Source organism: Diceros bicornis, chromosome 11 (assembly GCF_020826845.1).
Source record: "Diceros bicornis minor isolate mBicDic1 chromosome 11, mDicBic1.mat.cur, whole genome shotgun sequence".
NCBI classification, from domain to species: Eukaryota; Metazoa; Chordata; class Mammalia; order Perissodactyla; family Rhinocerotidae; genus Diceros; species Diceros bicornis.
In genome coordinates, this window is record NC_080750.1 from 15,668,978 (window position 1) to 15,694,833 (window position 25,856).

The 25,856-nt window shown below is 34.4% G+C and overlaps 1 protein-coding gene across 1 annotated transcript in view; it reads left to right on the plus strand.

Annotated features, from left to right (window-relative positions):
• The window catches only part of ADAD1 (adenosine deaminase domain containing 1), a 36,849-nt gene extending 25,093 nt beyond the window's left edge, over positions 1-11,756 (plus strand). Inside the window, exons 10-12 of the mRNA XM_058550009.1 lie at positions 3,065-3,302; positions 7,265-7,397; positions 11,252-11,756. Coding sequence (XP_058405992.1) covers positions 3,065-3,302; positions 7,265-7,397; positions 11,252-11,365 — 485 coding nt within the window. The 3' untranslated portion in view covers positions 11,366-11,756. The remainder of the gene's footprint in view (positions 1-3,064; positions 3,303-7,264; positions 7,398-11,251) is intronic.
• The last annotated feature ends 14,100 nt before the right edge of the window (positions 11,757-25,856 follow it).

Consider the following 25,856-nt stretch of genomic DNA (forward strand, 5'->3'; position numbering starts at 1 on the left):
TATTAAATTAAGCTCTGAAACCTTTGTCTGAGCCTAGCCAGTGACTAGAATCTGACTGCTATGTCTGTTAAACTTGACACTCTTGAAGCAGGTGCTTTGCTTTCCTCATCTTGGTCTGGTTTATACTAGGAGGTCAGTTAGTGTTTCATGAATAAATGCTTTGAGTCAGCATGTTTTATTTTTGAAAGTGCTTTTATTTTCTACTTAATACTAATTCTACTGCCTGGAACACTTGAAAAATAAATTTTATCTATTATTCTTTACTCTTGTGGCACATTGGGCTCTCCTGGGAAGCTTTTAAAATGGTATGGGAATGGCACTGGTATTAATATCCTAATCTCTAGTGATTCTAATGTGTATCCAGGATTGATAATGACTGCTCTCTGATGATCTGATCTTTTATATTCCTTTTTCATCAGGTATTTATTGAGCCACCTACTATATCTAGGTGCTGTGCATTGTTAATAACTCTCAGGGGGCGCCATTTGCATAAAATAGAGAATGAACATTTGGAATACAAAGACAAGATGCTTCTTACCTTTATGTCTTCTCCTATCTAGACATCAGTTGTGTTTCGCAGGAACATGATTTGTTTTCTCCAGATGTTCTGTAATATATGGTTGATGGTCTTAAAATGTAATGCCTCAGACAGTGATGTTCCAAATGTGGTGTGACCAGTGTATAGTTCTTTAATGATGTTGTATTCTTTGATCTAGACACTTTATTTTTATTAATGCAGCCTTAGTTTGTATTAGCTATTTAAGCAGCCATTTCTGTTGACTTATATTACACTTATGGAAGACTAAGCTCCTAGATCTTTTCTGTATGAAAAGCTGTCAGATCAGGTCTGCTGTAGTCTTTGATTAGATTTAACCTTTGACTTTCACCTTTGATTTTCATGTTATTACTTCAGATTATTTTGGATGGATCAAATAAAAATTTACCTATTGTATGACATAGTTTTAGAGATATAATTTTCCAGGAACAAGATTTAGCCTCAAGATATAATCAAAATCATACCTCAGATAGTTAATAAGTAAAGCATACGTATATAAAGGAAAAAAGTAAAGCTTCTAATAAAATACTAATATACTTGATTTTTTCCTATTAAATTAGCTTTTATACCACCTCGTTAAAACATTTAGGTGAAACAATTTGATGTTTAAGGAATCATACCTGGAGTTTGACTTGTAGGGTTGTTATCTTTTTCCAAACCTGTCTTGCTGTTTTAGGCACAACCAGTGTCATCTCATTACAATACATCTTAGTCTGTTCGGTTGCTACAAAAAAAAAATACCATAGACTGGGTGGCTTAAACAACAGACATTTATTTCTCACAGTTCTGGAGGCTGGAAAGTCCAAGATCAAGGTGCTGACAAATTCGTTGTCTGGTGAGGGGCCCATTTCCTGGTTCATAGATAACTGTCTTCTCACTATGTCCTCATATGGTGGAAAGGGTGAAGGTCTCTTTTATAAGGGCACCAATCCCATTCATGAGGGCTCCACCCTCCTGACCTAATCAATCACCTTGCAAAGGCCCCACCTCCAAGTACCATCACATTGGGGATTAGGTTTCAGCATATGAATTTTGTGGGGACACATTTGTCTATAGCATGGTGTATAATAAATACATAACATTTTCTTTTTTTTTTCTTTCTTTTTTTTTTGTGAGGAAGATCAGCCCTGAGCTAATATCTGTGCTAATCCCCCTTTTTTTTTTCTTTGCTGAGGAAGATCAGCCCTGAGCTAACATCCATGCTAATCCTCCTCTTTTTGCTGAGGAAGGCTGGCTCTGAGCTCACATCTATTGCCAATCTTCCTCCTTTTTTTTCCCCCTTTTTCTCCCCAAAGCCCCAGTAGATAGTTGTATGTCATAGTTGCACATCCTGCTAGTTGCTGTATGTGGGACACGGCCTCAGCATGGCCGGAGAAGCGGTGCATCGGTGTGCGCCCGGGATCCGAACCTGGGCCGCCAGTAGCGCAGTGCGTGCACTTAACTGCTGAGCCTCGGGGCCGGCCTCCATAACATTTTCTTTTGAATCCACGTCTTCTATTCGTTATAGATAAAAAGGCTGTTCCACAGACCTTATTTCTTCCCAACTTTTTTTCTGTGCCCAAGTGTATCTTTAATTTAACTAGCCTTCATTTGTTGATATCTCTTGATTTGGAACATTCAAAGGAGTGCTTAGAAAAAGGATGTCAAGAGCAACTCATGTTCTTTTTACATCATTTTTTAGTTCCCAAATAGTCATAGTAAGTGTAAGCTCAGTAGCTCCCTCAACAATTCCAGTGATGTGGAAACAAAACTTGATTTCTGAAATATGTCCAGTGGTGTATGAAGATTCTCTTGTGAGAACCTCTGACCATCTAAGGAGGAAAGAGATCTGATTTAGAATTATTAATTTTTAAATAGGAATGACTGTTCTGTAACTTCTGTTTTAAGTTTGATGCCGCCCATTATTTTATACTAATGACATTGCGTCTTATTGAGCTCTCTTCTTCAATAGTTATTTTAATGGAGAACTCAGAGCTTTTGGTATTGGCCACAGTTTTAACCAGCATTGGTCATTCTTTAAATTACTTTGTGTTGTGAAACTGAAACGTTGTGGTACTGGAGCAGTTGTAATTTGTGGCCCTCAAATGTGGAAAAATAACTTACTTTCACCAATTATTTCTCAGCCACATTTATCTGCTGCATTAAGTACTGGTTTTATGCTGTAATCTGAGAAGTCAAGACAGAATGAGCCAATTCACTCTGGCAGAACCCTCTTAAAAGTACCAGTTTCTTTCGGGGTCAACTCTGGCTCTGCTTTTATTCACTGGAATGTCAATTCATTATTTTCTGTAGAAGATTCTTTTTTGAATGGAAATTCTGACTGTCATTACCTTGTCCTGCTTCTGGTAAAGAATGTAGCTGCTAAGAGAGTAAAAGTAGGATAGGGAAGGTTGCAAGGTAAAGGATGAAGAAATGGACTTTAGACTATTTCCAATTCTTTCTTTCTTTTTTTTTTTTTTTGTATAGTCTCGATATTGAACTTCTGAGTATTTTGATTTTGCTTTCTAGGTGATGGGAATTGCAGTGATACTAGAGGCTTAGAAATTGCTATAAAGCAACGTGTTGATGACGCACTCACTTCGAAACTTCCAATGTTTTACTTGGTCAACAGGCCTCATATTAGTTTAGTACCTTCTGCATATTCACTTCAAACAAACTTGGAATATAAATCCATAAGTCTGAATTGGGCACAAGGGGACAATTCTTTGGAGATTGTGGATGGCCTAAGTGGGAAGATCACTAAAAGGTTAGCATTCCTAATTTCTTTAAAACTCACATACTACTTAAGCAAAAGGATAGGTTTTAATATAATTTTTTTATTATTCTAACTTTTTTGGATACGATTTTTTGAATTCTGAACAACAGTAATAATAGTTATCATTAATTGAATGTGACTATGTTGTAGGCATCGTACTAACTTAAAAAAATTTTTTTCCCTGATAAGAAGACAGGCCTGAAGAGGGTATGTAACTTACTGAAATTACATAGCAAATGGTGGAGCCAGCATTCAAAATCAGCCTCCAGAACATGTATTTCTCTAAGTGTCATTTCATCACCATTATCATTAGAATCATATAATATATTTGTTTAAGAAATTCAGTTTCTTCTATTGAATCTGAATTTATGGATCTAGGGTTCAGGAATCTGTATTTTTGACATGCTCTCCCAAATATTACTTATGTACACTTAAGTGTGAGAACTATTGTACTATGTTATACTGCCTTCTTATAATAACCCTGTAGATTAGGTGGTATTGTTCTCTTACAGATAAAGAAACTGAGATTCAAGCTAAGTTAAATATCTTGCTTAAAGTCACCTAAGTAGTAAGTGACGCAGCTGCGATTCTGATCTGAACATTTTATTTCCAAAGCCCTTGTTCTTAACCATAATGCACTATGCCTTTTAGACATTTCTTTGTAATATCCCTGCCATTGATTATCAAGTAAAACTAAAATGCTTCTTTTCGTGTAAACATACATTTATAATGAGGTAATGAATAATGATGAAAGTTTTTTTTTGTTTTTTGTGTTTTTTGTGAGGAGGACTAGCCCTGAGCTAACATCTGATGCCAGTCCTCCCCTTTTTTCTTGAGGAAGATTGGCCCTGAGCTAACATCCATGCCCGTCTTCCTCTACTTTATATGGGATGCCACCACAACATGGCTTGACAAACGGTGCGTCGGTGCGCACCTGGGATCCGAACCTGCGAACCCGGGGCCGCCAAAGCGGAGCGCGAGCGCTTAACCGCTTGCACCACCGGGCCGGCCCCAATGATGAAAGTTTAAATGCCTAAATTTGCTTTCTTTGTGAAGACGGATTTAAATTAAGAGCACATACAAGTGTTTCTTGGTGTGAACTCAGTCAAGCATACTATTGATTATTTCAGCTAGGTTGAATTATACTATTTATGCTTTAAATCAGCATAAAGAAGTGTATCACTGTTAATAACAGACTAACTCACACATACAAACAAAACAGGTGTTCTGTGAAAAACAATAAAAAACTATTTACTGAGAACATATAATAGCATAACAGAGATGAAATTAATAAATGTAAAATGAGCTTAACTCATTTCTTAGAGCCAAGTGCTTGCTGGGTGATTACAAACACAAAGTAGATGTGATCTAAATATTAGACAAGGTGTAAAATCAGCCCCAAAACATTACATAAGGCATAGGACACTCTAGCAATATAAAGTGTAATTCACAACACAGAAGGGTTATGAATATCTATGCAACAAGTAATATAGTATCAACATTCGTAAAACAGAAATTACAGAAGATAATAGGAAAAATAGAAACACATTGGTAGTTGAGACAATAATTCACCTCTTCTAGTTCATAGTAGATCAAGTAGACAATAAGCAAGAATATAGCAGTTTTAAATAACAATAATGTAGATTTGATTAACTTATTTAAAACTCTGCACCATACAAATATAAAATACAACTGCTTTTCAAGAACCTACAGAATGTTGACAAAAATTGACCATATGTTAGGCCACAAAGAAATCTCAAATTCTAAAACATAGAAACAGTATTTTCTGATTGTGATGCAATAAAACTATAAATAACAAAATCAGAATATTAGGGACTTCTTTTACTGAGGAAAAAAGTCTAACTTTTGACTCAAAGAGGAAATACAAAATAAAATTGCATAATATTTAGAAAACAAAGATATTGAAAGCATTACATATGAGAACTTGTAGGATAAAGAGCTAAAGCAAAGCTGAATGGAAAAGCCAATTTTTTTAAGTGCTTATATCAACAAATAATGGAAATAAGCAGAATGAAAAAATTAATAAAACTAGAAATGTAAATTAAAGAGCTAGAAAACAGAAAAAGTTAGAAGTAACCATAAAAAGCTGATTCTGTGAAAAAATATCACTAGCTAATCTCATATAATAAATGATGAGTAATTACTCAGAAACAGGGAAAATTAAAAGAATCATGAGAAACTTGTTTGCTCAGCCATGCAACTATATTTGAAAACCTGGATGAAATGCATAAATTCCTAGGAAGAAAATATTTCTAAAACTGGTAAAGAAAAGATAAAAATCTAAACAGATTATTTTCATGAGAAAATTATCAAGAAGGTGCCCTAACTCTTTCTCAACATACCATTCTGAGATGGTTCAGAGGAATTTTATAAACCTTTAAATAGCAGGAACTTCATGTGCTATCTAAAAAGATGAAGAACATCCAAATGCTTTTATGAAGCAATTGTTTCATTGATACTTAAACCTGATAGAAGATTGCTGCCCCTCCCCCAAAGTTACAGACCAAGCTCACTTTTATATCCAAGCAGAATTGCTAAATAAAATATTAGGGAACAGACTATTAGGGAGTACTTTAATAATATGTTTTATATAGCAATATTAATTGACATTTTTTCTAGGAATGTGGGGATATTAATGTAATAGAAATAATACCAGAATAGAAACTCTCATTAATATAACTTGTCATATTAATTGATGTAGGTAAAAACACCATATATTTATCTCCATAAATTCTAAGAAGGTGTATAATACAGCTCTACAACTATTCCAGATAAAGATACTCAATAAAAAAGGAATAGATATTTTTGTTAAGGATAAAATGTATCTTTATTAGTCTAAAAGTATTATGATGGTTGATGATGAAATCTAGAGGCATTTGCACTAACATCCAAAATGAGACATGATTGTTTACTATTATTTAACATTTTACTGAATGCATTTAGACAAGAAAAAAATGAGATATAAAATATTGGAGAGGAGAAGGTAAAATTACCACTCTTTGCATATGGTATCATTTTATACCAGAAAAGCCCGAATGAATCATCTGAAAAGCTACAACAAAAGGTATCGAGTGGAAAATGAATATATAGAGATCAATAGACTTCATACACAGGAATGTATGTTAACTATTGCTGCATATAAACTACCTCAAAACTTAGCCAAAACAAGTCACAAAGCCAGTCCACATTCAAGGGGAGGGAAGATCAGCCACAGTTATTGATGGGAGAATCTGAAAAGTCACATTGTAAAGAACATGGAGACAGAGAGAAATGAAGGATTTTGGCAATTTTTATAATTGCCAAACTAATTGCAAAACTAATAAAAAGATAATAACGAAGGGAAAGAGTTACAGTAGCAAAACTCATGATCTGTGGGCTCACTTTTATTAGAAACATAGAAAAAATATTTATCTGTGTATGCATACATATATGCATGTACGGAGGGTGGTCAGGTGTGTATATTTAACTTTTTTTAGTGAGTTAAAATTTGCATACAGTTAAATGCACTGTACAGTTTCATAAGATATATGTGTATACCTCTGTAACTATCGCCTCAGTCAAAATGTGGGGCATTTTCATCATCCCAGAAAATATTTCTCTGCCCTCTTCCAATCATTCCCTGGTAGAACCACTGTTTGTTTTAGTTTGGAACACTGAAGATTAATTTTGCTTCAAACAATAGAAATGTTCCATCCATCTTCTGCTTGAATTTGTAATGCAGCACTGTAGTAAGTTAAACTGTAACTTCATAAAAGAAATTAGCTTCAGAAAGTAAATATTCAGAAAGATTTTTATGTAGAAAAATTTCAGTATATGCATTGCACATAATTGAGATAAATATTTGTAGATTCTTTGTTGATTTTAATCCCTACAACTGCTACCATAAATCATTGAATAATGATTAGTGAATGTTTCTTTCTTTTCTGCTTTAGTTCCCCATTTAAAAGTGGTATGTCAATGGCAAGTCGGCTTTGTAAGGCTGCAATGTTAAATCGATTTAACCTGCTTGCCAAAGAAGCTAAAAAAGAAGATTTACTTGAAGCTAGTACATATCATGCGGCTAAGGTAAGTCCTTGAAAGAATGAAGTTGATCATAGAAATAAAATTTAAGACAACAATCTTCTAATTTTGATCATGATACATAGCAAAAATTGTTTGAATAGTTCCTGAATATAAGATATTGCCATGTAGTGGTAAAATTATTTTTTAAATGAATATGCCAGAAATTAGTTATGTAAATAAGTGTTGACACTTAAAGTAGCCACCTCAGTATGGTGTGTAATTACTTTGATAATATTGCTCAAAACCTGCTATCATACCCAAATGGTAATAAAGCAAAATGGTAATAAAATTTTTTCTGTATATGATAAACTGTGCTAACTATAGAAGTTAAGTAGTCTATGACAATAATTTAAGATATCCGTATAAATTAATTGTCCTATCCTAAAGTTGTGAAACAGCTTTAATTTCAGCATGTGATTTGAGCCTGATTGAGTAGGTGATGTAGATAGCCTTTTTCTCTCTTTCGTTAAAATTAAAATTTTTGCATTTCAAAAATCATCATTAAGAAAATGAAAAGGCAAACCGCAAACTGGGATAAAATTTTTGCAAATCATTTATCTAACAAGGGACTTGTATCCAGAATGCACAAAGAACTTTTGCGACAAAATAATAAAAAGACAGATGACCCCATTTTTAAAGTGAGCAAAGAATTTGAATATACAAAGATAAGGAAATGACCAATAATGATGTTCAACATCATTAGTCACTAGGGAAAGGCAAATGAAAACCACATGATATACTACTTTACAAACACTGATATAGCTATAATAAAAAAGAATGATATTGACAAACGTTGGCAAGGATATAAGGAAAATGGAACCATCATGCATTGCTGGTGGGAATGTAAAACGGTGCAGCTGCTTTGGAAAACAGTTTAACAGTTCCTCAAAAAGTTAAATATAGAGTTATCATGTAACCTGGGAATTCCATATGCCTAGGTATATGCATAAGAGAATTGAAAACATATATCCACACCAAAACTTGTACATACATGTTCATAGCAGCAGTATTCATAATATAGAAAAGGTAGAGACAACCTAAATGTTCATCATCTGATGAATGGATAAACAAAATATGGTATATCCGTACAGTGGGCTACCATTCACCCATAAAAGGGAATGAAGTACTGATACATTCTACAACATGATGAATCTTGAAAACATCAGTTAAGTGAAAGAAACCAGACACAAAGGGCCACATATTATATGATTCTTTTTTTCAGGAATGCAAGGTTAATTCAACATCAGAAAATTATTTGATGTAATATATGAATAGATTCAAGTTCGAAACCCACATAATTGTCTTAAAAGATGTCTAAAATGCATTTGACAAAATCCAAGACCTATTCACAGTAAAAACACTGAACAAATAAGAAATAGAAGTGAACTTCCTCAACCTGATAAAGGACATGAACGAAAAACCTACTGTTAACATCACACTTCATGTTGAAAGACTGAATTCTCTCCGCCTTCCCCACCAAGACTGGGAAGAACGTCTGCTCTCACCTTTTCTATTCAGCATTGTTCTGTAGGTCCTAGCCAGTGCAGCAAGGCAAGAGAAAGAAAGAAAAGGCATCCAGACTGGAAAGAAAGAAGAAAAACTTATTTCTAAATGATGTAATCTTGTATGTAAAATATCCTGTGGAATCTACCAAAAACAACTGTGTCATGTGAATTTAGCACATGGTGTAAGAACAATATAGAAAAATAAATTGTATATCTATATACCAGGAATGACACTCTAAAAATAAAATTGGGAAAACAGTTTCATTCACAATAGCAAAAAAAATACTTAGGCTTAAATTTAACAAATGAAGTGTAAGACCTATTCTCTGAAAGTGATGAAACATTGCTGAGACAAATTGAAGAAGACATAAATAAATGGAGAGATGTACCATTTCATGGATCGGAAAACTCAGTATTGTTAGGATGTCACTTCTCTCCAAATTAATCTAAGGATTCAGTGCAAACTCTGTCAAAAATCCCTGCAAGCTTTTGTGTAGAAATTGACAAGCGAATTGATTCTAAAATCGGTATGTAAATCCAAAGCACACAGAAGAACCAAAACAATTTTAAAAAAGAACAAAATTGGTTGACTTACTCTACCTAGTTTCAAAACTTATTGTAAAGCTACAGTAATCAAGACAGTGTTTTGATGTAATGAGAGACATAGATCAATGGAACAGAATAAGAGTCCAGAAATAAACCCACACACTTATGGTCAATTGATTTTGTACAAAGGTGCCAAAGGAATTTAATGGGAGAAAGAACAGTCTTTTCAACAAATAGTGCTGGGACATTTGGATATCCATGGACAAAACAAAAAAATTAACTTAGAGTATATCAATTATGCAAAAAATTCACTCAGAATGGATCATAGATCTAAAAGAGCTAAAACTATAAAACTTCCAAAGAAAACATGAGAATGTATTTGTAATCTTAGCTTAGGAAAAATTTTCTTAGATGTGACACCAAAAGCACAATTCATAAAAGAAAAAATTGATCATTTGGACTCCAAAATTTAAAACTTGCTTTACAAAAGTCATCATTAAGAAAATGAAAATACAAGCCACAGACTGGAAGAAAATATTTGCAAATCATACATCTGACAAAGGTCTTGGACCTGGAATATATAAAGAACTCTTAGAACTTAGTAATAAGAGGGCAAACAAGAGTGTTTTTTAAAGTGGCAAAGAGTATATAGAAATGACAAATACACATATAAAAGATGCTCAGTCTCAGACATTAGGGAAATGCAAAATCAAACCACAATGAGATACCACTGCACTACCCACTAAAATCCAAAAGATTGACCATACTAGCTGTTGTTGCAGAGAAACTGGAAACCTTTTGCACTGCTGACAGGAATATAAAATGGTACAATCACTTTTGAAAACAGTTGGGGCAGTTTCTTACAGAGATAAACATATACTTACCATATGATCCAGTATTTTTCACTGTTATCAGTCCAGGAGAAAGAAAAACTTATACTTTCACACAAGACTTGTGCATAAATGTTTACAGCAGCAGTATTCGTAATAGCCAGAAACTGGAAACAATTCAAATGTTCGTCAGCTCGTGAATGCATAAACAATGTGATATATCCATACAATGGAATACTAATAAGCAATAAAAAGGAGCAGACTACTGATACATGATACATCATGAATGAATCTGAAAACATGGGGCTGAATGAAAGAAGCCTGACGTAATAGAACACATATTGTGTTAATCAGTTTATGTGAAATTTTTCAAAAAAGCAAAACTCTAGAGACAAAAAGTAGATTAGTGTGGTTGCCCGAGGCTGGGGCCAGGAATACAGATTGACTGCAAATATGCAATCAAGTGGAACTTTTTGTAGGTGATGGAATTGTTTTACAACTGGACTGTGGCGATGGTTGCATACCTCTATAAATTTACTAAAAAACATCAAACTGTATACTTACAGTGGGTGAATTTATGGTATATAAATTATAACTCAATAAAACTTTTTAAGTTCATCAATATGTTCATTTATAAAAAATGAAATAAACCAAAATATTAATGGTGGTTATCTATAGTTTGGGGATTACAGGTGATTTTTATTTCCTCTTTTATATTTTCTCTATTTTTCAAGTTTTCTGTAATAAATATGATTAAAATTTTAATTAAAATTTTTTAAATTAAATTGTCTTTCAGGAGTGTTGGGAAGGACAATTTTTAGTTTCAAAAATAATATTGAGAAAAAATAGCAGTTCAACAAGATTTTCATTAATTTTTAAAATACCAAACTAAAGAAACAAGATTAGGGCTACTTACTTTTCATAAGCCAAATTCTGCCTATATTCTGTAATTCAGTTTTTTTCTTTCTTTCTATAGTGTATGTCTGGATCCTATCAAGAAGCGAAAACGTTGTTGAAATCTTACTTACAGCAACATGGCTATGGCTCCTGGATTGTGAAATCTCCCTGTATAGAGCAATTTAGTATGTGAATTAGACAATCTATTGTCAGTAAAAATCTTATTTTTTGGTGTGTTTTGACTAGTAAAAATATTTTAAAAATATTGTTGGTTTTCAGCTTTCAAAATCAGTGTCTTGCAACAGCAGTGTCCAGAGATTGCTAAAAATTTGTAAATATTCTTGTCAATTTACATCGAAACATTAGAGTTTTTAAAGTATTTTTTTGAAAACTAGTTACCTGATTCATTGTGTAACCATTTTGTATTTATTTTTACAGACATTATAAAGCCATTACCCTTTTTATAGTTTAGAAGAGAATTCATTTTAAGTTGTTGCTTTAAAGCTATCCATACAGCAAAGATATTCGTTGAACATTATGTCCTGGTATCTCACTCAAGTTTGTTTTTTTTTTTTTAATTAAAATCCAAGAATACAAATAATAATTCTTACTCATTTGTTGATTAATTCAACAGACATTTGAGTGCCTGATATGTGCCAGTCACCATGCTATGTGATAGGAAATAAACAGTAACTAAAACATCATTTCTCATGTCAAAGAAGTTCATGAATGCAAACTGCACATATAAATGCAGAAAAATATTAACTATGTTAGGGAATAATTTGATAAATTATTGTGATTAGTAGAGGATTATCATAAATGCTTTAAATAAGATCGCCCATTTCAAGTGTCCTGTAAGATCCATCTAATTTTTATTTAATCCTTTATAATTTAGAATAGTACAGATTTCTAATAATAGATCAATAAAAGACTGTTTATCTTGATATTTATATTTGTACAGTGATTAGATGAAAAGGAAAAGTTTAGTTAGTTACTGTTTAGTTAGAATATATATCTTTAGGTGAAATGGTGGCTTTGTCCCTCTTAGCTTGTATCTTTATTAAATTTGTATATCTCATACCACTGCATATGAACTGTTATAATCTCTGATGAGGTTGATGTCGGTTTTTTTGTTTTTTGTCTGTTCTAAAAGTATGGTAGAGTTTAGTTGATGAACATTGAAGTCATTCTAGAAAGACAGTTGTATGTCTTTCAGTAGACTACACTCTATACTTATTAATATTAGGTTTAACCATGTGAAATTTCCTTTTTTTTGATAGGTTAAAAAGGGTCAAATATGAGCAATTTCACGTGGATCAACATAAATATACTATTAATAAGTTTCCATCAATTAGATGATATTTATTGCTTATTTCTCTAAGCTGGTATTTCCTTGTTTTAGTTTCTTTCCTGGGTGCTTTCCTTCCACAGCTAATTTCCAGCTTTTATTTCTATTTTACCTCTGTTTGGTAGTAAATTTACCTTTGAAAAATATAAGATCTTTCACCTTCTCTTGGCTTTTCACATTCGTGGATATTTTGCTTTTTACTGACACTTATAAAATAAGGAAAAGCACCAGGCGGTTAACATTTGCCTCCAAAAGTTTTGCCTCACAGTAAAAAGGCCATGTGTTGGACACTGCCATGGGAATCTGTAAAAGACAGTTCATTTCCTCAAGAAATTTACAGGTTTAAGGGTAAGAGAGAGCAAATATACCCAACTGTTTTACAGACAGAATCTGGTAAGTGCCACTTATTTATTCAACATATAGTCGCTGAGTGTCTCTATATATCATGTCTATTCAATTATATGTAGCATTTCCGTTTAGAGAAAGGAAAGATTATATCTAGAGAGGGATATCAGGAGGGACTATAAAAAGGATAAAGGAGATGGCATTTAGTAGAAGGCAATCATTTAGTAGAAGGAGCAGGAGATGGACATAAAACATCACATTTGCCTTTATGACTGTGACTTGTAAGTCATTTAATCTCTCTTAGCTCAGTTTTTAATCTTTGCAAGGATGAAATTGATACTGGTGGTCGTCCGTCTGTGTTTTGGGATGGAAGCTTGATAAAAGGGCTTCAGGCTGCCCTTCCTCAAAAGCAGCAATGCTTATTATCTCTTTTATGTGTTATGTATTGGGGTTGTACAAGATATTTTGCTTGAAGAAAAACTTCTAAATTCAGACTTCAAATATTGTTCAAAGTAGAAATTCAACTTCTAATATTGTTCAAAACCCACTAAACTAGTTGCATCTAAGTTTAAGTCTTGTTTTACCTCTAAGGTTCTGTTATCTGAGGCAAGCATTGAAGGATGGGTACAATTTAGAAGGCTGAAATGGGAGAGAGAATGCATTCCGGTTGGAAATTGTAAAGCAAAGATTAGAAAGGAAATGTTACAGTGTTTGAGGCTAGAGTATAGAATATTGGATGGAAAACTTGAGAGTTGAGTCTAGCAGATGTTCTCGATTTGGTATGCAGAAGGGAGCCCTTGAAGGATTTTGTGTAGGGAAGTGATATACATTAAAATACTGTTTCATGACATTTTCTTTGTTTACTTACTATGGAAATTTTCAAACATACCAAAGTAGAGAGAATAGTAAATGAATCCCCATGTACCCATTAGCCATAGTAATTATTAAAACACAACAGCCTTATTTTATATCTACCTCCCCAAATTGAATTATGTTAGAGCAAATATCAGACATGTTCTTTCATCTGAAAATACTTTGATATGTATCTGTAAAATATGAGGACTCATTAATATACACACCACACACGTGTATAACCACAGTTCATTTGGCACACCTTAAAAATTAATAGTAATTCTCCCATTACCTCATGAATGTATAGATTTTTGGAATCAAGATAACTGGAGGTACTATAAATAGAAGCAGAGAAGTCAAGAATGGAATCTGATGTGGCTGAAAAGATTGGAAGTTTTGACATACATTTTTAAGATGGTAATAGATTGTCAAGTGGAGATATTCAGCAACTGGAAATACAGTGATAAAGACCTTGAGAAAGTTTTGGAGTAAAGATTAAAAATTAGGAATCACTTGCAAAGAGCTAATTATTCAAGTTGTGAAAAAAGATGTTTGCCTCTTTTTGGGGAATATAAAGAAGAACATTAAGGCTAGAACCTCAAGGAAACTTATATTTTGCATTTTTTTAAATAAAAAGAAACACGTGGAGTTGTTTGACAGGTGAAGAGCGAGAAGAATAGCAGAAAGAGGAATTTCAGGAATTGAATAAGCATTCCCAAGTGCTGCAAGGGGTCAAGATAACAAGGACTATAAAAATATTGGATTTGGCAACAAGAGTCCACCGGTGACTAAAGCAGCAGTTCCCAGACCTGGTTGCTCAGGAGAGGTACCACTCCAAGATACGCTGATTGAGCAGATCTGGGAGGAGGCCCCAACTCTGCATTTTAACAAGTTAATTACAGATGGTTTGATGCAGGTAGTACTTTGACCACACTTTAAAAAACACCACCCTACAGAATAATATAAAGTTAGTGGTGACAGAAGTACGATTGGCCACAGTTAAGGAGTGAATGGGAGATGAGGGTTTGGAGGCAATGACTGAATTCTGGTTCTCTATAGCAGCTTGGTGGTGAGAATAATATGGATGTGGTTAGGTTTTTTTTTTTATGTTTGTTTATAAGATTGGAGAGATTTCATCAGTGTGTATGAATTTGTAGTGGAGCTGCCTAATGTGATGTTTATGACTTGTTTGGGGAGGATAGTGGATGTTACCCAGGTCAGAGAATTGGCCCAGCTGCAACTGAGTCAGCTCTGCTTAGGGAATCTTGGGTAATGTGAATGCATTACTGAAATGGTTCAAGCCAAAATGGGGGAAATAAACTACGAGTAAAAAGGAGAATTGAGTGGAGGTAAAGCAGTTTCATTGGGGAAGGGGCAGATGTGAGATTTGCAAGAGATTGTGTTCAGGGTATTTTCAAAGTTTGAATTCTTGGAGATTTAACCCTGGCCTATATTTTGTCATGCTCCCTTCACCCTCAGTCTAACTCAGTTATTAGGAGAAATAGTACAATAGTTAAAATATATAAAATCTCTTAAGAATGGAGATTTAGTGTTCAGTCTCTTTAGCCTTTGAGGGGTCATTGTGGGGCCAGGGACAGCTAGAGCCCTGGACAGTCAACTCCGGCCCTAGGCAGCCTATTATTTAACCCCCATGTTCAGTAATACCATTTTCATATCTGCCATGGTATGAAAAATGTTATAAAGCAGAATTCTAACTAAACTTTTTAATAAAAAATATGGTGGTATTGATCATGTATTAAGGCAGTGCCAGAAGGGAGTAGAACAGACATTTAATTATATTTGTTATAGAAACTTAGAAATTTTTAGTGGGGATGTATTTTTAGATAATTGTATTTCATTTTGCACATGAGGTGAAGTGACATGACTGAGCATTATTTTAAGGAAATGTTAGATGAAACTTGTAAAAAAAAAATTTGAGTGTAACATGTACATGAAATATGTACAAATACTTGGGAAATGTTGATGGGGACTGGATATTAATGTCAAGCTTCATAATAATAATGAAGGATCATTTTGACTTTCAAATGCAAGTTTATTTTCTTTGAGAATGAGCTGAAATTGATGGTTCCTAGATAAAGATAGTTGTTCTTTGATGTGAGAAAGGAGAAAGAATATTGTTAAGTAAACAGGAAGCGTGATAATTTCCTCTTTAGAAATCTTTTGATCCTGATGCCATCCTATAAATTAAGTTGACTTAAAATACAACTTACTGCTCTGTCACTTCTTGTGTTACAATATATGTCAAAACTATTTGATTTTGTTTACTTTAATAGTTTTAGTAGTACCAAAGGAGTATCTTCACTACCAACCAAAACAGTGTTTGTTCCTGGAAATAACATACAGATTTCTGTTGTTAAAAATTCTGCTGAGCCTGAATTGCCTTTCATTTTTGGTATTTTAGGTCTGAATTATTTTCTGTTTTCATAGAAGCTATAATTTTTATTTGTTACATGGTGGTAGAGGTGAAAAGGTGTACTACTTCTAGAAGAAAACTTTAAAATGAATTATTTCCTGAGAGTTGTAGTTTCAGTTGTACAAGTATTGATATATTATGCTTGTCAGAGTTTTGCTTTACACTTTGATTATAATATAGAGGAAATTCACTTTTGTAGAACCATTCTAATACGTAACTTGTTTGGACAAGATGACTTGATAAGATTTTTAAGTTATGTCTAAGGATACTTTTTCAATATTTTAGTGATTTTTAAGTTTTTTTATCAGCTCTTTTTGAATTGTTTCATTAATAGAAAAATATTTTAAATTAAAGTTTTATATCACTTTCAAATCAAACTTTGAATATATTAGGTCTGAGACTATCAAAGTTTACTGTATTTGAGAATTGAAAAATACGATGGTGGCATTACCTGCAATGTTCTGCACCATAGGAAATTCTATGATTTTGTTTTTTTGAGTCCACCACAAGTCTCCCCATTTGTTCACTGCTTCCTACTTCTTTAATCTCTTTACTTTAGCCAATTTGAATAATTTTGTGGTTCTTGAATATATCCTGTCTTTCCTGCTGTATTATCTTTACTTATGCTTTTCCATCAGCTCTATAAGACTGAACATCTCCACGCCATCTTACATATAACGACTTACATTTTATAGCAGTCTATTTTAAGTTGATAATTTTGATGGCATTCTAAAGCTCGACATTTTTATTCTCCCTCACCAACGTTTTTTGGTTTTGATGTCACATTTTACATCTTTTTATCTTGTGTATCCCTTTAACTAATTATTTGGCTTTATAAGTGATGAATCCACTACCTTTACTATATATTTACCTCTACCACTGAGATTTGTGCTTTCATATGTTTTCTTGTTAGTAATTAGCGCTCTTTCTTTTTGGCTTAAAGAAATCCCTTTAACATTTCTCGTAAAGCGGTCTAGAGGTGAACTCCTTTAGTTTTCACTCATGTGGAAAATTCTTTTTATCTTTTCTTCAATTCTGAATGACAGCTTTGCTAGGAAGAGTATTCTTGGTTGGAATTTTTTTTCTTTCAGCACTTTGAATATTTCTTGCGATTCCCTTGTAACTTGTAAAGTTTCTACTGAAAAATCGCTGATAGCTTTATGGGGGTTCCCTTATATATAGTAAGTTGTTTTTCTCTTTCTGCTTTTAAGATTCTCTCCTAGTCTATAAGTTTTGACATTTTAATTATAATGTATCTTGGTGTGGGTATCTTGAGGTTCATCTTATTTGGAACTCTCTGGGCTTGGCTTCCTGGATCTGGATGTCTGTTTCTTTCCCCAAGTTAGGGAAGTTTTCAGCCATTATTTTTTCAAATAAGCTTTCTTCCCCTCTCTCTCTCTCTCTCCTCGTTTTGGAACTCCTATAATGTGAATGTTAGTCTGCTTGATGTTGTTCCATAAGTCCCTTAAGCTATCTTCACTTTTTTTCATGTTTTTTCTTTTTGCTGCTGTAGCTGGGTAAGTTCCTCCGCCCTGTCTTTGAGTGCATTGTTCATTTCTTCGCCTTCATCTGATCTGCTGTTGAACCCCTCTAGTGTACTTTTCGGTTCAGTTAATGTATTCTTCAGTTCTGTGACTTCTGTTTGGAACTTTCTCATATCTTCTCTGTCTGTTGAAGTTCTCACTGTGTTAATCCATTCTTCTCCCAAGTTTGGTTAGCATCTTTATGACCATTACTTTGAACTCTTTATCAGGTAAATTACTTATCTCTGTTTCATTAAGGTTTTTTTCCTGAGGTTTTATCTTGTTCTTTCATTTGGAACTTACTGCTTTGTTTCTTCATTTTGCTTGACACTCTGGTTGGTTTCTATGCATTAGATGAAGCAGCCATGTCTCCCAGTCTTAAAGGGTTGGCCTTGTGTAGGAGATGAACCTTACTGTTCAACCTTGCCCTAGCTGTCTCAAACCTTTATGCTTGTCTAAGCAGCCTATTTTATTGTTAATAGCTCCCAATAGTTGAGGATGTGCCAAGACCAGTCATTGTCTCAAAGGGGAGGATCTCAGTCAGCATCTAGATTCAGGCTGATTGGAAGCCAGACCCTCAGGCAGCAGCTTTTAAAGTATGCAAATATATACAGGTCTGTGGGAGAGCAAGCTTAAGCCCTGCTGGCTCTGAGAGCCAGGCAAACTGGAGGTGTTCCCTGGACAGCAGTCACAAAAATTGGGGCTCCAGACGAGTGTGCAAGCTCCCTTCTGGGAGATAACCAGTGAGCTATAGCTAAACAAAGGGAGAGCACATAGATGGTGTCCCCCAGCGTACGTTTCCTGAGATCACCTCCTTAGCCTCTAGATGTGTGCCAGACCTAAAGCCTGCCTGGAAGGCCAAAACTCCAGGATTAGCAAGTAGGCATCTTTCACAGAAAGGCTGAGGGTATGTTTCTGTCTGCTGTCTATGCAGTGCCTTGGGGGTGGTAGCCTGCCAAGAACTGTCTCTCTGATTGTTACAGTCCTGTGGGACCCAGAAACACAAGCCCACCTGGCCAGCAGAGCTAAGCATCATCTGGTATCTGTTGGGCGGCAGCTGCAGAAACCAGGGCACCAGGTGTAAAAACAAGGGCACCAGACATATATAAGAGCTCCTCTCTGAGAGATGCTTTTGCTCTGGAATGCAGCAGAGGGAGACCATAAAGAAGATGTGCACTAGCTGAAGGGAAGCAGAGGGGAAGAGCAAAGATGGCACCTGCTGAAAAAAGAAAAAAAAAAGGAAAACTAAAAGAAAAGAGATGACACCCACTGGCTTTAGCAGGGCAGAGGGAGAGCAGGTAGATGGTGGTCACCAGCCTCCATTCCCAGAGAGTACCCCAACAGGCCCCTGCCCCTCAGACCAATGCCTTAAAATTAGGAAATGAGCCTCTTTCACAGAGTCTTGGTGCTTTTAAAGGGCTCCTTCTCTGCTGAGTGCTGGGGTGAGTGAGTCTGCCCTTTGAAAGCTGTTCCTCATTTCACCACAGCCTTGTGAGTCATGAGTGTGAGCTCCATTGGTCTTCAAAGCCAGATGTTTTGGGGGCTCATCTTTCAGGTGCTAGTCTTAAAAGTTGGAGTTCCCAATGTGGGGTGTGAACCCTTTGCTCCTCAGGGAGAAGCTCCAGGTTTTGAGTTCCAATTGTGAGTTGCCACGCCAGGGGTGGGGTTTGTGGTGGGATTCTCTCTCATTTGCCCAATGTGAAGAGGTTGCTCCGCCAGTTTTTAGGTTTTTTTCAGAGGAAGTTTTTTCATATATAGCTGTAGATTCGTCATGTCTATGGGAGGAGGTGAGTTCAGGATCATCCTGTGTTGCCATCTTGAATCAGAACCTCTCCACTCTAACTTTACCCACATTCTTCCCATTTTAGGGCTAGCTCAAATATAACGTTTCCATGAAATTTTCTCTGAAACCTTCTAGTTTTAAATGTCCCTCCTATCTCTAAACTCTTATATATCCTATTCCTCTCTTATCACATTTATTTTCACATGTCTTATCCCTGTTAATAAATTATAAATTTATTGATGTTTTGCATATTGCCTCCTAGGCAATGACTTTCCTGTAGTAATTAGCTAATAAACATTTATTTATTGAAAACTTTCATATTTTTTTTTTTTAATTTTCCACAAGAATGAAGGGTACAGTTATCCCTCATGTCTAGAAACAACTCAATTTACTACTACAGAAATTTGGAGCATTTCTGGGTCCCTTAGATATACGTTCTTATAGATGAATTATTTGATCATTTACTGCTAGGATTTTAATGACTATACCTGTGTAACTGTGAAGTTACTAAGATGACTTGTATTTTTAAAAACCAAAAACTTTCTGAATTTATTAAGAAAGTATATGACACTAAGTTTAATGTGTGCTTTTGTTTGGGAAAGGAGTTTTCTCTCAGAATTTTAAAAACGGATTTTATTTTGAATATTATAGGCTCATAAGAAGTTGCAAAAATAATGCAGAGAGGTCCTGTGTACCCATCACCCACCTTCCTTTAATGTTACATTTACATAATTATAGAACAGTATCAAAACCAGGAAATTGTCATAGGCACAGTTAACTAGACCACACAACTTAGATTTCGCTAGTTTTCATATTTACTACTTTTTTATGTATATAATTTTATGAAATATTTTCCTATGTATAGGTTAGTGTAACTACCACCACCAAGTACAAATTTGTTCCGTCACCACAAAGGAACTCCCTCAGGCTTTATAGTCAAATCTTCTCCCCTAACCTCTGGTAATCTGTTCTCTCTCTAATTTTGTCATTTTGAGAATATTATATAAATGGAATCATATACTATAATGTTTGGAAATTGGCTTTTTTCATTCATTATGATGACCTTAAGATCAACCCAAATTGTTGTGTGTATCAGTAGTTCTTTTTTTATTACTGAATGGTATTCCGTTTTATATATTACCACAATTTGTTTATCCTTCACCTATTTAAGGACATTTGGGTTGTTTCCAGTTTTGGCTATTATAAATAATACTGTGTTGAACCTTCATGCCTTTTTTTTATGGTAAAATATACATAACAAAATTTACTGTTTTAACCATTTTTAGGTGTATAATTCAGTGATATTAAGTACGTTCAAAATGTGTGCAACCATCATCATTACCCACTTCCAGAACTTTTTTTTTAATCATCCCCAACAAAAACTCTGTAGTCTTTAAACAATAACTCCCTACTCCCTTCTTCCTCCAGCCCCCAGGGAAGTGCTAATCTATTTTTTGTCTCTATGAATTTGCCTATTCTAGGTACCTCCTATAAGTGGAATCATACAATATTTATCTTTTTGTGCCTGGCTTATTTCACTTAGCATAATATTCCATGGTTTTTTCATGCTGTAGCAGGTATCATAATTTAATTTTTAAGGCTGAGTAATATTCCATTGTATGGGTATACTGCATTTTTTGTTGTTTATCCATTCGTTTGTGGATGGACATTTGGCTTATTTCCACCTTTGGGCTATTGTCAATCATGCTGCTATGAACATGAGTGTACAAGTGTTTGAGTCCCTGCTTTTAGTTCTTTTGGGCATATACCTAAAAGTGGAATTGCTGGATTATATGGTAATTCTGTGTTTAACCTTTTTGAGGAACTACTACTGTTTTCAACAGTGGCTGCACCATTTTGCTTTCCCACAAGCAGTGCATAAGGGTATCAGTTTTTCTACATTGTTGTCAACACTTATTATTTTCCATTTTTTTTGGACATAGTGCTCAAGGATTTTTTTAAAAATATGACTATCCAGTTGACTTGGCAGCATTTATTGAAAAGACCATCCTTTCTCTGCTGAATTATGGTTGCACCTCTGATGTAACCTTATATATGTTGGTCTTTTCTTTTCCTCAGCTCTGTCCTTATGTCACTACCACACTGTCTTAGTTATTATGTAGCTTTACTGTAACGTCTGGATATTTGGTAATATGAGCCCTTCAGCTTTGTTTTCTTCAAGACTGTCTTGGCTCTTTTAGATTCTTTGTATTTCCATATAAATTTAAGGCTCACTTTGTTGTTTTCATGTCTCACCTCTGCCACATACGCACATTTAAAACCTACTAAAATTTTGAATGGAATTGCATTAACTCTGTGTATCGATTTATGGAGAATTAACATCTTAAGAATATCGAGACTTAGGGCTGGCCCCGTGGCTTAGCAGTTGGGTGCACGCGCTCCGCTGCTGGCGGCCCGGGTTCGGATCCCGGGCGTGCACTGATGCACCGCTTCTCCAGCCATGCTGAGGCCGCGTCCCACGTACAGCAACTAGAAGGCTGTGCAGCTGTGACATATACCTATCCGCTAGGGCTTTAGGGGGAAAAATAAATAAATAAAAATTATAAAAAAAAAAAAAGAATATCGAGACTTATAATTCGTGAACATGGTATATCGTTTCATTTATTTAGGTCTTAATTTCTCTTAGTTATGTTTTGTTTTCCAGATAGAGGTATATATATTTCATGACATTTATTCCCAGTTATTTGATGTTTTTTGGTGCTATTGCAAATGGTATTTTAAAATATTCTCCATTTGTTTGATGCTAGCATATAAAAATATAGTGGACTTTTTTGTATATTAATCTTGTTACTGGTAATCTCACTGTGTTCACCTATTAATTCTAATAGTTTGTAGTTCCAGATTTCTTTTGGATATTCTATTTATACAATCACATCATCTGTGAAAAATAATTTTACTTCTTCCTTTCTAATCTTTTCACTTCTTTTTCTTATTACGTTTGTTAGAACCTCCACTACACCATTAAATAGAAATGGTGATGGACATCCATGTCTTAGTTGTAGTCTTGAACTCAGGAGGAAAGTGTTCCGTGTTTCATCATGAATATATTAGCTGTGTTTTTGTGACAAAGATACTCAGATTAAGGGGCAAGCCCAGTGGCGCAAACAGTCAAGTGGGCACGCTCCACTGCAGCGGCCCAGGGTTCGCCCGTTCGCATCCCGGGCGCGCACCGACGCACTGCTTGGCAAGCCATGCTGTGGCGGCGTCCCATATAAAGTAGAGGAAGATGGGCATGGATATTAGCCCAGGGCCAGTCTTCCTCAGCAAACAAACAGGAGGATTTGCAGATGTTATCTCAGGGCCAATCTTCCTCACACACACACAAAAAAGATACTCAGATTAAGGAAATTCCCTTCTATTCTTAGTTTTCTGAGTGCTATTAATGTTTATTTCAGTTTTTTAAGTGATTTTTATACACCAGTTGATTCATGTAGTCTATATAGGTTTCTTTTTTTTTCTGTATGTGATGAATTACATTTTGTTAAAATATCAAACCAATCTTGCATTGCTGGAATAAATCTAATTTGGTCACATATATTAACTTTTATATATAACATTGATTTTTATTTGCTAATATTTTTTTAAAGATTTTTGCATCTGTGTTTATCAGGGATATTTCTTATAATGTTAGTTTGGTGTCAAGGTTATGCTGACCTAATGGAATGATTTTTAAAGTGTCCACTCTTTTTCTGCTTTTTCAAATTGTGTAAGATTGCTAGTATTTATTCCTTTAATATTTCAAAGAATAAAAGAAAAGGCCATTTAGGCTCAGAGTTTTATTATTTTTGACCATTATTTCTTTAAACATTTTTTCTGTCCTTTTTTCCTGGTATTCCTATTACATACATGTCAAACCACTTGATATTCAACAAGTCATTGAGTTTCTACTCACTTTTTATTCAGCCTTTTTTCTCTTTGTGCTTTAGTTTCATAGTTTCTCTGTGGTAGTATATTTAACTTCATTGATCTTTTCTTCTTCAGTGTCTAATCTCTTGTTAAGCCCATCTAGTGAATTTTTTATTTCATATATTTTTCAATTGTAGAATTTCTATTCTAGAATTTTGCTTCATTTTTATATAGTTTTTTTTTTAATAGTTTACATTTTTATAGTTTCCCTTTCTCGGTTGGATTCCCTATTTCTTCCTTCACTGTTTAGCTTGTCCTTTAAGTCTTGAACTTATTTATAATAGCAAATTCCATCATTTCTGTCTTTTTTTTTTTTTTCTGTTTCTATTGAGGGATTTTTCTCCTGGATGTAGGTCAGATTTTCCTGCTTTTTCACATGCCAGGTCGTTTTTGGTTTATGCTAGACATTATTGATGCTTTGTTGTTGAGTTTCTGGGTTTTGTTGTCTTATTTTAAACAATGTTGAATTTCCTTTTGGAATGGAATTAATCTACTTATGGATCATCTTGAGTTTTTCAAGGCTTTCTTTTAAACTTTGTTAGGGCAGGTCTAGAGTAGTCTTTACACTAGGGCTAGATTAGTCCAACTTCTAAGGCGTGGTCTTTCTACCAAATTCCCAGGGTGTTCAACAAGGTTTCTCTACTTTGGCTTGTTGGAATTTGAGCATCTTCTAATCCTATGCAAGCTTCAGTGGTTGTTTAGGTCACAATTTTTCAGTACACATTCTTTCCCTGTTAGTCACTCTTTGTAGATCTAGCCTTATGGAGTCACACCCCTAAATAGGCACAGCTTGGTACTTAGCAAAAAAAAAAAAATTAAAGTTCTTCTATACGTATTTCTGTATCTCCTTTTCTGTACAGTTCTCTTCTCTCCAGCATGCTGTGCTACAAATTTCAATTGCTTCGCTAACCTTGAAACTCTCTAATCTCTGTTTCTTTAGCTTAGTGAGGTTGCTGTGCTCTGTGTGGGGCTTACCTTATTTGTGTTCATTTTCTTAGGTGTCACATTTCTCTGCTGCCGGTTCTTCAATGCCCTGCTTTTATGGTTATTTATAAGAGGAGGGCCAGCCTGGTACCAGTTACTCTATCAAGGCTGAAAGCAGAAGTCTTGTTCTATATATTTTGAAGCTATGGAATTATTAGATGAATCAAATTTAGAATTGTTAGATCTTCTTGTGGAATGAACTCTTTTATCATTATGAAATTTTCCTCTTTATCTCTTGCTTTAAAATCCCCTTTTTAAAATTAATATGACTACCTCTGTGTTTTGGGGGATTTTTGGTTTTTTTGGTTAGTGTTTGCATTATATATTCCTTTTCATCCTTTTACTTTTTTTTTTTGGTGAGGAAGACTGGCCCTGAGCTCACATCCGTGACAATCCTCTATTTTGTATGTGAGACGCTGCCACAGTGTGATTTAACGAGCAGTGTATAGGTCCGTTCCTGGGATCTGAATCCACGGACCCTGGGCCACCGATGCAGAGCGTGGGAACTTAACCACTATGCTACTGGACCAGTCCCTCATCTTTTTACTTTAACGTCTCCTTTTCTTTTTATTTACAGTATGTTTTTTATAAACAGTGTGTAGTTGGGATTGGTTTTTATTTCATCTTACAATCTTTTTTTAATTGGATTTTTTAGTTCATTTATATTTAATGACTTTATTGATGGAATTTGGCTTAAGTCTTCCTTTTTGCTCTTTGTTTTCTGTTTGTCTCATTTGTTCGTCGTTCATTTAGTGTACCTTTATTTCTCCTTTCTTGCCTTGTTTTAGGTTAAGTATTTTTAATACTATATTTTCTCCTTTATTACTTTTTATTTATACTCTTTTTTAAGAGGTTAACATATATTATAAAATATAAGTTTGACTTAATACAGTTTACCTTAAATTCATTCTTTTAGCACTTCTCAAACAATGCAAGGATCCTACAACATTTTAATGCCATTTATCATCTTTTGCCCTTAGTTCTTTTGTTGTCAAATATTTTACTTATGCATATGTTAAAATGCTGCAAGACATATTGTTGTCTTAATTAGCCACTATATACCCTATGTGGTACTCTCCATTTCTTTTTTTGTAGTTCTGTGCTTCCATCTGGGTTTTTTTCCTTTCAGCCCAAAGTTATCTGTTAGTACTTCTTATAGTTCAAGTCTGCTTTTGACTAGTTTTCTCAGTGTTTTGTTTGTAATGTCTATTTCACCTAAATTTCTAAGGAATTCTGGGTACAGAATTGTAGGTTATCATATGTTTTGTTTGTTTTATCATGTGTATTTTATTTCATTATTTTCTAACTTTCTAGGTGTTGAAAAATTAGCAAACAATTTTATTGTTGCTCTGCCGAAGGCAGTGCCTTTTTTTCCACCGGCTGCTTTTTGTCTTTGCTTTTCAACAGCTTGTCTATGATTTCCCTAGGTGTGGATTTGAGGGTTTTGTGGGGGTGTTTTTTGTTGTTGTTTTGTATTTATTCTGCTTG